The sequence below is a fragment of the Pseudorca crassidens genome, chromosome 1, assembly GCF_039906515.1.
Source record: "Pseudorca crassidens isolate mPseCra1 chromosome 1, mPseCra1.hap1, whole genome shotgun sequence".
In the NCBI taxonomy this organism is placed as follows: Eukaryota; Metazoa; Chordata; class Mammalia; order Artiodactyla; family Delphinidae; genus Pseudorca; species Pseudorca crassidens.
In genome coordinates this window covers 100,604,355-100,617,755 of record NC_090296.1, presented here as the reverse complement: position 1 = coordinate 100,617,755, position 13,401 = coordinate 100,604,355, and the positions used below count along the sequence as shown (strand labels likewise).

Sequence of the window (13,401 nt, the reverse complement as noted above, 5' to 3'; positions counted from 1 at the left end):
TTAAAGGTTGAGAACACTGGGCTAGAGAACTTGTTTTTTTCCTAGATCTTACATGTTGTGATTCTTCACTGACAATATCCCTGTGATGCAATTGTTGATGCTAAGAAAGAATAAAATAGTTTTAAAAAAAAAATTCTATCAAGGTAACTGAGCAAAAGTTTGAAAATTGATCTTGTCTCCAGAGCACTTTTAAGAAATCGTTTCTTAAATCATCACAAAATATTATCTAGCTCATGTAGATAGTGATGATACTAATATATTTCTTAATTTCTTAATTTATTTTCAAAGCTAAAGCTTCAGAAGGTGTTTCATCAGAGAGTCTACTTTCAGTCCCTGGACAGAAGAACATAGACTCTTCTCCAGAAACCTCTCCTAGTGTGAGCCCCATACCACATTCTTCATCAATCGCCAACCTTCAAACTGCTAGTAAACTGATTCTGAGTTCTAGACGGGTATATAGCCGACCTCTTGATCTCCCGGTAGGAGTTGAAGTAATAAGAGCAACGCCTTCAGCAGGTAACGTAACTTTAAGACCGGACAGTTGTAGCTCAGAGCAATCTTCAGTGCATAAAATGGGTGAACTCTTCTGAAATATGTGCAGAGTTGACACTGAAATAAAGATTTGTTTTCTACTAACGATACCTCTATTTAGAAACATGTCTATTTTAGAAATAATTTCCTGTGATAAATGTAATCAGCTTGACAGAAAATAGTGTGAATGTTTTAATGCAAGGTTTCTTGCCTATGCTGTGATTTCCTATAAATAGGAATACTGTGATAGTGAAATTGCAAAGAAAAATATGGTCGTATGTGAATTATTGAAGCTTTTTTTTTAAATTAAGGCTTTTCATCCACAGTATTGCTGTTATTAAGTATGTTTGACCAAGAGTTGGCAGATACTTTGGGGGAAAAATATAGGATACAGGATTAGAGTTTGGTTTGCCTAGAGCGATACTGACATTAGCAAGGTTGGTAAAATAGTTTAAAGAGCAGGACTGGCATCTGTATTTTAAAATGTTCTGTCATTGTGGAATTTGAATTGAGGAGTTCCTCGAATAGTGTTTTTGGGGAACCAGAATTGGAGGTTCAAGACTATTCCAATTACTGGTGAATGATTTTGAGTATGAGGTTCTCTTACTCATCCCTAACACAGGTTTGGAATCAGAGTTGGAAAGACCACATTAAGAGTTTACTCTGGGCTTTTGTGGCAGGTGCAGATTTAGGTCAGCTTTTGAATCTTTCAAAGTATTTGGAAAGTTTAGGATATACTCAAATAAGTTTATTGGAATTAATAATGATAAATTACATTTTGCGGGGACTCTGTAAAATGCTTTCAAATGTCTTGTTGGACAGTAAAACTCCAAGGGAAGTAGTAATATGATCCCTATTATTTATTTATTTAAATATTTATTTATTTATTATTTTTGGCTGTGTCGGGTCTTCATTTCTGTGCGAGGGCTTTCTCTATTTGCGGCAAGCGGGGGCCACTCTTCATCACGGTGCGCGGGCCTCTCACTGTCGCGGCCTCTCTTGTTGTAGAGCACAGGCTCCAGACGCACAGGCTCAGTAGTTGTGGCTCACGGGCCTAGTTGCTCCGTGGCATGTGGGATCTTCCCAGACCAGTGCTCGAACCCGTGTCCCCTGCATCGGCAGGCAGATTCTCAACCACTGCACCACCAGGGAAGCCCCTCCCTATTATTTAGATAGAACAGGCTCGGACGTTTAAGTGCCTTTCCCACTGTTAGGAAGGCATTGATAGAATGGAACTTGAATCCAGGCCTTCTGATCCCAACCTTAATCACTGTTACCCCTCATCTTATAGTTGTTTTTTTTTTTTTAATTAATTTATTTAATTTATTTATTTTTGGCTGCGTTGGGTCTTTGTTGCTGCGTGCGGGCTTTCTCTCGTTGTGGCAAGTGGGGGCTACTCTTTGCTGTGGTACGCGGGCTTCTCGTTGCGGTGGCTTCTCTTGTTGTGGAGCACGGGCTCTAGGTGCGGGCCTTAGTAGTTGCAGCATGTGGGCTCAGTAGTTGTGGCGCACGGGCGTAGTTGCTCCACAGCATGTGGGATCTTCCAGGGCCAGGGCTCGAACCCGTGTCCCCTGCATTGGCAGGCGGACTTTCAACCACTGCACCACCAGGGAAGTCCCTCCCCTCATGTTATAGTTGACAATAGATGGGAAGTGTTAGTCTTTGGCAGTCAGGAATAAATATGAGGGTTCTGGTTCAGTGTTAGGAGAGCATGAATTAAACCTGGTTAAGAAGGTGAGATCTAGTGTCTGTTTAGCTGACTGAAAACATTTTGTGGTGGGGGTAGATCTAGTGTCTGGATTATTTGAGGGCCAGTTAGGGGAATTTGAAAGGCAAATTTTAATGACTACTTAAGTATTTATGATGAAAGTGATAAAAGATATAGAATGAAAGTCCAGTGAGGCATGTGTGGTAAAGACATATAAATTACAGCAGGTGACAGGTTTATTGATTAAGCATTGACTTGTTTCATTGCTTTTGAGTTTTATTTTAATGAAATATTTGGTTTAGCAGGGGACTGCAGAATTACTCTGAAGAAGCTCATAGTGGATTTGGATTAATCACATTCTAGAATTTGATTATTAGCATATTATTTTGTGTTTCTATTATTATGACGATCTGCTTTTTCTTTTTTAAGGCCACCTGAGTTCCTCTTCAATTTATCCAGTGTGCCTGGCACCTTATTTAGTGGTTACAACTTGTTCTGACAATAAAGTACGCTTCTGGAAATGTAGTATGGAAACCAATCTACAATGTAAAAGTGATGAGAAGGAAACCTATCATTGGAGGAGATGGCCCTTGATGAATGATGAAGGAGAAGATAACAGCAGTACAGTGAGCATTGTGGGAAGACCAGTTGCTGTTAGCTGTTCATACACGGGTCGCCTTGCAGTGGCTTACAAACAACCTATCCACCACAATGGTTTTGTTTCTAAAGAATTTTCCATGCATGTTTGCATATTTGAATGTGAATCTACAGGAGGGTCAGAATGGGTTTTAGAACAAACAATTCATCTTGATGATTTGGTCAAAGTTGGGAGTGTACTTGATTCAAGGGTCAGTGTCGACAGTAATCTCTTTGTGTACAGCAAATCAGATGCACTTTTGAGCAAGGATAGATATCTTATTCCGAATATCAAACATTTAGTACATTTGGACTGGGTATCAAAAGAAGATGGCTCCCACATTCTCACAGTAGGGGTCGGTGCTAATATATTCATGTATGGGCGGCTTTCAGGAATTGTGACTGAGCAAATCAATAGTAAGGATGGAGTAGCTGTCATTACTTTACCACTAGGTGGAAGTATCAAGCAAGGAGTTAGGTCAAGATGGGTTCTTCTTAGATCTATAGACTTAGTGTCTTCTGTTGATGGTACACCTTCACTGCCTGTTTCTCTCTCTTGGGTAAGAGATGGGATATTGGTGGTAGGAATGGATTGTGAAATGCATGTATATGCACAGTGGAAGCATGCTGTCAAATTTGGAGACGTTGACGCTGATGGTCCTGATGCAGAAGAGACAGCAGTACAAGATCATTTTGCCTTTAAATCTAATATGTTGTCAAGAAAAAGTATTGTTGAGGGAGCAGCCATTGCTGATGATATTTTTTGTTCACCAACTGTAGCTCAAGATGGTGGCTTATTTGAGGCTGCACATGTACTTTCCCCTACTCTCCCGCAGTATCATCCAACCCAGCTGTTAGAATTGATGGATTTAGGGAAAGTTCGCAGGGCTAAAGCTATTCTCTCTCATTTAGTAAAATGCATTGCAGGAGAAGTTGCAATAGTTAGAGATGCTGATGCTGGAGAAGGAACTAAGCGACATCTTTCTCGAACCATTAGTGTAAGTGGCAGTACAGCAAAGGATACAGTCACCATAGGGAAAGATGGTACTCGAGATTATACTGAGATAGATTCTATTCCCCCACTACCGTTATATGCATTGCTTGCTGCTGATCAAGATACAACCTACAGAATTTCAGAAGAAAGTACAAAAATACCACAGAGCTATGAAGATCATATGGAAAGTCAACCAGAGGATCAATATTCAGAGCTGTTCCAAATCCAGGATATAACAACAGATGATATTGACTTAGAGCCAGAAAAAAGAGAAAACAAATCAAAAGTAATAAATCTTTCTCAATACGGACCAGCTTACTTTGGCCAAGAACATGCTAGGGTACTTTCAAGTCATCTTATGCACTCAAGCCTACCAGGCCTTACCCGTTTGGAGCAGATGTTCCTTGTAGCTTTGGCTGATACAGTGGCTACCACCAGTACTGAGCTTGATGAAAACAGAGATAAGAGTTACTCAGGTAAATACTCTAACTAAAAATTTATAAAGTTATCATTAATAGAACTGTTTGTATTTATCTATATAATGACTCACATATTAAATTGCAGTCTTTCTTTAAACCTTGCAGGGAGATGACCTCTCTAGTTGATAGTTACTATTTAATGATTAGTTGTAAAAGGAAAGGTGATTGGGGTAGGCTCTGACTTGTGCATGGGACTTTACGTATTTGTGATATCTGTGTGCATCCTCACATGAATTTTTACCCTGAAACCTTCATATCATTTTGGACATATAGTCTTTTGTTTTTTTTGAACAGATTGATTCCTATGGTTTATTTTAATTTTAGTGATAATAATGGCCCATTTGTTAATTTTACTATTGAACCACCAGGTTGTAAGGACCCCCTGGGCTCAACTTGTTCATCTTCACATTTCTAGGTATAAATAATTTTTATAATTACCTAATTTTCTCCAAAAAGTCTCTTGAGAAAGGGGTTTTCATACATTTTAATGTAACATGTGTCTTGCTTAATTCATTCTGTAACTGGAAAAATTTTGGCTGCCTCCTGAAACTAGATTTCATTCTTTTTTATGCAGATAGTTGAAGGTAATGGTGTTGATTCTAAATGATGACATTAGCAAAGGAAACCGAAAATGATTGATCATTCATTCATTCAGTAAATATTGTGGAGGAGTGAACAATTGCTATGTGCCAGGTGCTTCATGTACTTTATTGTATTTAATTATTACAACAGTCTTCTAGTAGGTAGCCACTATTATACGTAATTTTATAGACGAAGACTCTGATCCTTAGGGAGATTAAGTGACACATAAGGTCACATAGGTAGTAAATGGCAGAACTGGGGTTCAGATGTGGGTAAATCGTTGCCTCCAATCCTATACTCTTTTAATTATTTCACGAGATTTCCAAGTGTGAGGGAAAAAGACTGTTCCTCAAAGCTACCTGGAATATATCTCTTCGTATAGGTTTATGTCTTTATAATATATCTCCAAGGTTTTCTGTAGATTAAAATAACTAGTGACCTCTAGAGGATTTTGCCTATGAGTTATTTTCTAACCATATTAATTTAAAAAAATTTGAATCATTATGAGGTTGTGTGCAGTTGAGCAAGATTCTCCCCAGAACAGCCTTAAGCCTTTGTTGCAAACTTAATATATGTTAAGAGTTTTTACTTGAGACATTCAGAAAATAGATACATCATAATCCATGAAACATAGTTTAAATTTTCGGATACAGAACTGTATCCTTAGTTAGGCAATATAAAAATGGTTCCTCCTGGTCACAGTGGGTTTTCATTAGGTAGATAAGGCAGGAATGAATGTCTCCATTTCACAGGTAGCAAACCGAAGCTCAGAGATTAAATAGTTGCCATCTCAGTGAATGGATTCTAAGTAAATGAATCCTTCCATTTGTTCAAGTAAGACAATTTAGAGGTATTCCTGACTCTTGCTTTCTCTCCCGCCCTAATCCAGTCCATTGGCGAATGCTATTAGTTCTACTGTATGGAGACTCCAGTCATTTCTCATCACCTCTCCTGTTACCACTCTGGTCCAAGTCACGTCACATCCTGCCTAATTATTGACAAAGTCTCCTACTAAACTGTTTCGTTCTTGTTACCCCAGTCTGCTCTTCGCATAGGAACTAGTGATTATTTTAAAACAAAATCACATTAAATCTCTTCTCTGCTCAACAAACACTGTGGCTTCCCATCTCACTTTAGAACAAAAAGCCAAATGCTTCAGTGATCTACAAGGCTCTTTGTGATCTGTGCTCACTTCCATTCTACTGCATTGTCTTCCTTGCTGTCCCACAAACACACTAGGCCCATTCCTGTCTCAGAGTCTTTGCGCATATTGTTTCCTCTGCATAGAATACTTGTCTTCCAGATTTAGGTGTGCCTCATTCCCTTACCTCCTCAGATTTCTGCAGAAATGTCATCTTATTGGAATGTTCTTCCCTGGCCTCATATCAAATAGAACCCTCTTACCCCAGCATTCCCTTTCTCTCAGTCCTGCTTTATTTCTCTCAATAGCATTAATTTCCACTAGACACATTACCTCTTCATTGTTTGTCTCTGTCTCCTAAGATGTAAGCACCCTGAGAGTGGGGACTTTGCCTTATCCCTGCCAAACCCCCAGTACCTTAACTGTGCCTCCAATGTAGCGGATGCTTACTTTGTGAATGAATACATGAATGAGTGGATGAACAAATATAGCTGATGGGAAGTAGAGGTGGAACTTTGACAATTTAAAACGTTTTATTTTCTTCAAGAAAATACTTGATTCAATACTCTTGAGTACTTCCTAAGTGGCAGTTACCAGGCTAGGCACTGTTAGTATTTTTCTGTTTCTTTTATCCAACAGTGGCTATAATTTTGAGTAAACTTGCCATGCTTTGATACCTCTGCTCAACTTTTGACTAAGAGTAAATTTGTGGAATCAAGGTTAGAGTTCAGCCTTAACTTGGTAACAGTAGCCTGGGGAGTCAAATTTGAAATCTTTGAATAATGAATCTTCTGTATTTCATTGGAGCTAACCAACCTAGAAAATATTACCTATTTAATCATATAATAAATAATTTTACTTTATTATGTAATTCCTGTTTTTAAATCTCATCTGAATTTGCACAGGAAATATTTAAAAAAATTATACCTAACTTACTATAGCTAATCTATTTTTTATTGGATTTCAAGATTTCTTTCCTTTTCATTTATTATGAGTAGCTCTAAGTACTATTATTACCTGTACTAATAGGTACTTATATTTTTCCCAATTATTTTTCATTTGGCAGTTTTAATATATACATATGCTTTTTGTAAAGCTGTATAAATAAAGATACTGAAGTGTTCAGAAAGGAATACACTCAAAAATATATATATTTTTTTGTGTAAATTATTAAATTTAATGTTTATTTTCTAACTTTTTACTGGTTTGTGATTTGTTGCATTCCTTTTTCCTTAAACATATTTCCTCTTTGCAGGAAGAGACACATTAGATGAGTGTGGTTTGCGGTACTTACTAGCTATGCGCTTGCACACTTGCCTTTTGACATCGCTGCCTCCTTTATACCGAGTACAGCTGCTTCATCAAGGTATTGTTTGAACCTTCGTGCAACTTTTTTTTTTTTTTTTCGTGCAACTTTTATTTTGTACTGAAGTGGTTAGTATATTCATATTTGTGTCTGAGCATTAGTAAATCAACATATGCATACCTATCACCAGCCTTAAGATCTTCCTGTCACAGGAAAATAAGGTACCCACTTACCTTTTTTTCTATGTTATTTTTCAGCTGTATTCTGTGACTTTTGCTCATCTGTCTCAGTTTCTCAGACTTCAGTCACTAAAATCATAGTAGTTTAAGTAAACTGGTATGCCTGAGGTTGTAACCTAAAGTGGCCCTGAATTTCTATGACGCCTGATACCTTTTCTTTAAAAATTATGTAAATTTTGTCCTATGCATTATTATTTGTGTTTATTTTAATATAAGCATTATGTTTTAAGTTATTTACTTACAAGTAAAGCTGATGTTTCATGAATATCTGCCGTACAGTAATCCAGTAGGTTTGTATACTTCTAGCACACTGCCACATACCCTGATTTGCGATGTATAGGTTTATATCAGCCCCCTAACGTAATAGATTAAAAAATCAAAACTATAGAGTTTAAAGTGACCTGCCAAGATACAGGGCTATTTGTTAATAGAGAATTCCAGTGCAGTGGGCTGTGTTCCTTTTGAAACCAGCATCCTGGATACAGCCCCATAAAATATGCTTTAGTATTGTAGGACCTGGAATACCAGACTTTATAGCTTGTTACTCTTACCCACAGTACTTACCCTTTACCCTCAGTAAATGTTCTTTGAAAATATGATTACAAACATATGTCATATTCTGTCGTGTTTTTAAACTATAATTCATCTATATAGTCTTTTATTTTTTTCTAAAAATACAAATTTAGCTGTTTTTTTTCTATTTGAATTATCAGTGTTAATGAGTGACCTTATAACCTTACATATAAATATTTATGTATATATCTGATTACTTCCTCATGTTTGTTTTCTAGTAGTGAAATTACTGAATCAAAGGGCTTGAAAATTCTTTTTTTTTAAACATCTTTATTGGAGTATTGTTGCTTTACAATGGTGTGTTACTTTCTGCTTTATAACAAAGTGAATCAGATACATATACATATGTTCCCATATCTCTTCCCTCTTGCGTCTCCCTCCCTCCCACCCTCCCTATCCCACCCCTCTAGGTGGTCACAAACCACCTAGCTGATCTCCCTATGCTATGCGGCTGCTTCCCACTAGCTATCTATTTTATGTTTGGTAGTGTATATATGTCCATGACACTCTCTCACTTTGTCACAGCTTACCCTTCCCCCTCCCCATATCCTCAAGTCCATTCTCTAGTAGGTCTGTGTCTTTATTCCCATCTTGCCCCTAGGTTCTTCATGACATTTTTTTCCCCTTAGATTCCATATATATCTGTTAGCATACGGTATTTGTCTTTCTCTTTCTGACTTACTTCACTCTGTATGACAGACTCTAGGTCCATCCACCTCACTACAAATAACTCAATTTCGTTTCTTTTTATGGCTGAGTAATATTCCATTGTATATATGTGCCACAACTTTATCCATTCATCCGATGATGGACACTTAGGTTTCTTCCATGTCCTGGCTATAGTAAATAGAGCTGCAATGAACATTTTCATTCAGTACATGACTCTTATTGAATTATGGTGTTCTCAGGGTATATGCCCAGTACTGGGATTGCTGGGTCATATGGTAGTCCTATTTGTAGTTTTTTAAGGAACCTCCGTACTGTTCTCCATAGTGGCTGTACCAATTCACATTCCCACCAACAGTGCAAGAGGGTTCCCTTTTCTCCACACCCTCTCCAGCATTTATTGTTTCTAGATTTTTTGATGATGGCCATTCTGACCGGTGTGAGATGAGATCTCATTGTAGTTTTGATTTGCATTTCTCTAATGATTAATGATGTTGAGCATTCTTTCATGTGTTTGTTGGCAATCTGTATATCTTCTTTGGAGAAATGTCTATTTAGGTCTTCTGCCCATGTTTGGATTGGGTTGTTTGTTTTTTTTGTAATTAAGCTGCATGAGCTGCTTGTAAATTTTGGAGATTAATCCTTTGTCAGTTGCTTCATTTGGAAATATTTTCTCCCATTCTGAGGGTTTTCTTTTGGTCTTGTTTATGGTTTCCTTTGCTGTGCAATAGCTTTTTTTTTTTTGCAGTACGCGGGCCTCTCACTGCTGTGGCCTCTCCTGTTGCGGAGCACAGGCTCCGGACACACAGGCTTAGCAGCCATGGCTCACGGGCCCAGCCTGTGCACGGCATTTGGGATCCTCCCAGACCGGGGCATGAACCCGTGTCCCCTGCATCGGCAGGTGGACCCTCAACCGCTGTGCCACCAGGGAAGTCCTGTGCCAAAGCTTTTAAGTTTCATTCGATCCCATTTGTTTATTTTTGTTTTTATTTCCATTTCTCTAGAACGTGGGTCAAAAAGGATCTTGCTGTGATTTATGTCATAGAGTGTTCTGCCTATGTTTTCCTCTAAGAGTTTGATGGTGTCTGGCCTTACATTTAGGTCTTTAATCCATTTTGAGCTTATTTTTGTATATGGTGTTAGGGAGTGTTCTAATCTCATACTTTTACATGTACCTGTCCAGTTTTCCCAGCACCACTTATTGAAGAGGCTGTCCTTTCTCCACTGTACATTCCTGCCTCCTTTATCAAAGATAAGGTGACCATATGTGCGTGGGTTTATCTCTGGGCTTTGTATCCTGTTCCATTGAGCTATCTTTCTGTTTTTGTGCCAATACCGTACTGTCTTGATTACTGTAGCTTTGTGGTATAGTCTGAAGTCAGGATGCCTGATTCCTCCAGCTCCGTTTTTCATTCTCAAGATTGCTTTGGCTATTCGGGGTCTTTTGTGTTTCCATACAAATTGTGAAATTTTTTGTTGTAGTTCTGTGAAAAATGCCAGTGGTACTTTGATAGGGATTGCATTGAATCTGTAGATTGCTTTGGGTAGTAGAGTCATTTTCACAATGTTGATTCTTCCAATCCAAGAACATGGTATATCTCTCCATCTATTTGTATCATCTTTAATTGCTTTCATCAGTGTCTTATAATTTTCTGCATACAGGTCTTTTGTCTCCTTAGGTGGGTTTATTCCTAGATATTTTATTCTTTTTGTTGCAGTGGTAAATGGGAGTGTTTCCTTAATTTCCCTTTCAGATTTTTCATCATTAGTGTATAGGAATGCCAGAGATTTCTGTGGATTAAATTTGTATCCTGCTACTTTACCAAATTCATTGATTAGCTCTAGTAGTTTTCTGGTAGCATCTTTAGGATTCTCTATGTATAGTATCATGTCAACTGCAAATGGTGACAGCTTTACTTCTTCTTTTCCGATTTGGATTCCTTTTATTTCCTTTTCTTCTCTGATTGCTGTGGCTAAAACTTCCAAAACTATGTTGAATAAGAGTGGTGAGAGTGGGCAACCTTGTCTTGTTCCTGATCTTAGTGGAAATGGTTTCAGTTTTTCACCATTGAGGACAATGTTGGCTGTGGGTTTGTCATATATGGCCTTTATTATGTTGAGGAAAGTTCCCTCTATGCCTACTTTCTGCAGGGTTTTTATCATAAATAGGTGTTGAATTTTGTCGAAAGCTTTCTCTACATCTATTGAGATGATCATATGGTTTTTCTCCTTCAGTTTGTTAATATGGTGTATCACATTGATTGATTTGCGTATATTGAAGAATCCTTGCATACCTTGAATAAACCCCACTTGATCATGGTGTATGATCCTTTTAATGTGTTGTTGGATTCTGTTTGCTAGTATTTTGTTGAGGATATTTGCATCTATTTTCTTCAGTGATATTGGCCTGTAGTTTTCTTTCTTTGTCTGGTTTTGGTATCAGGGTGATGTTGGCCTCGTAGACTGTTTTGAGTGTTCCTCTTTCTGCTGTGTTTTGGAAGAGTTTGAGAAGGATAGGTGTTAGCTCTTCTCTAAATGTTTGATAGAATTCCCCTGTGAAGCCATTTGGTCCTGGGCTTTTGTTTGTTGGAAGATTTTTAATCACAGTTTTAATTTCAGTGCTTGTGATTGGTCTGTTCATATTTTCTATTTCTTCCTGATTCAGTCTTGGCAGCTTGTGCATTTCTAAAAATTTGTTCATTTCTTCCAGGTTGTCCATTTTATTGGCATAGAGTTGCTTGTAGTAATCTCTCATCATCTTTTGTATTTCTGCAGTGTCAGTTGTTACTTCTCCTTCATTTGTAATTCTGTTGATTTGAGACTTCTCCCTTTTTTTCTTGATGAATCTGGCTAATGGTTTATCAATTTCGTTTATGTTCTCAAAGAACCATCTTGTAGTTTTATTGATCTTGGCTGTCATTTCCTTCATTTTTTTTCATTTATGTCTGATCTGATCTTTATGATTTCTTTCCTTCTGCTAACTTTGGGGTTTTTTTGTTCTTCTTTCTCTAATTGCTTTAGGTGCAAGGTTAGGTTGTTTATTCGAGGTGTTTCCTGTTTCTTAAGGTTGGATTGTATTGCTATAAACTTCCCTCTTAGAACTGCGTTTGCTGCATCCCATTGATTTTGGGTCGTCGTGTCTCCATTGTCATTTGTTTCTAGGTATTTTTTGATTTCCTCCTTGATTTCTTCAGTGATCACTTCGTTATTAAGTAGTGTATTGTTTAGCCTCCATGTATTTGTATTTTTTACAGATCTTTTCTTATAATTGATATCTAGTCTCATAGCGTTGTGGTTGGAAAAGATACTTGATACAATTTCAGTTTTCTTAAATTTACCAAGGCTTGATTTGTGACCGAAGATATAATCTATCGTGGAGAATGTTCCATGAGCACTTGAGAAAAATGTGTATTCTGTTGTTTTTGGATGGAATGTCCTATAAATATCAATTAAGTCCATCTTGGTTAACGTATCATTTAAAGCCTGTGTTTCCTTATTTATTTTCTTTTTGGATGATCTGTCCATTGTTGAAAGTGGGCTGTTAAAGTCCCCTACTATGAATGTGTTACTATCGATTTCCCCTTTTGTGGCTGTTAGTATTTGCCTTATGTATTGAGGTGCTCGTATGTTGGGTGCATAAATATTTACAATTGTTATATCTTCTTCTTGGATCGATCCCTTGATCATTATGTAGTGTCCTTCTTTGTCTCTTGTAATAGTCTTTATTTTAAAGTCTATTTTGTCTGATATGAGAATTGCTACTCCAGCTTTCTTTTGATTTCCATTTACATGGAATATCTTTTTCCATCCCCTCACTTTCAGTCTGTATGTGTCCCTAGATCTGAAGTGGGTGTCTTGTAGACAGCATATATATGGGTCTTGTTTTTGTATCCATTCAGCCAGTCTGTGTCTTTTGGTGGGAGCATTTAATCCATTTACATTTAAGGTAATTATCGATATATATGTTCCTATTCCCATTTTCTTAATTGTTTTGGGTTTGTTATTGTAGGTCTTTTCCTTCTCTTGTGTTGCTTGCCTAGAGAAGTTCTTTTAGCATTTGTTGTAAAGCTGGTTTGGTGGTGCTGAACTCTCTCAGATTTTCCTTGTCAGTAAAGATTTTAATTTCTCCATCAAATCTGAATGAGATCCTTGCTGGGTAGAGTAATCTTGGTTGTAGGTTTTTCTCCTTCATCACTTTACATATGTCCTGCCACTCCCTTCTGGCTTGCAGAGTTTCTGCTGAAAGATCAGCTGTTAACCTTATGGGGTTTCCCTTGTGTGTTATTTGTTGTTTTTCCCTTGCTGCTTTTAATACGTTTTCTTTGTATTTAATTTTTGATAGTTTGATTAATATGTGTCTTGTGTTTCTCCTTGGATTTATCCTGTATGGGACTCTCTGTGCTTCCTGGACTTGATTAACTATTTCCTTTGCCATATTAGGGAAGTTTTCAATTATAATCTCTTCAAATATTTTCTCAGTCCCTTTCTTTTTCTCTTCCTCATCTAGGACCCCTATAATTCGAATGTTGGTGCGTTTAATGTTGTC

The 13,401-nt window shown here is 37.5% G+C and overlaps 1 protein-coding gene across 6 annotated transcripts in view; it reads left to right on the top strand.

Annotated features, from left to right (window-relative positions):
* DMXL2 (Dmx like 2) overlaps window positions 1–13,401 on the top strand; it is a 162,644-nt gene that overhangs the window by 96,527 nt on the left and 52,716 nt on the right. For all 6 annotated transcript variants that reach the window (XM_067747048.1, XM_067747035.1, XM_067747046.1 and 3 more), the window contains 3 exons: window positions 289–516; window positions 2,669–4,345; window positions 7,327–7,437. In XM_067747048.1, the coding sequence (XP_067603149.1) occupies window positions 289–516; window positions 2,669–4,345; window positions 7,327–7,437 (2,016 nt within the window). The remainder of the gene's footprint in view (window positions 1–288; window positions 517–2,668; window positions 4,346–7,326; window positions 7,438–13,401) is intronic.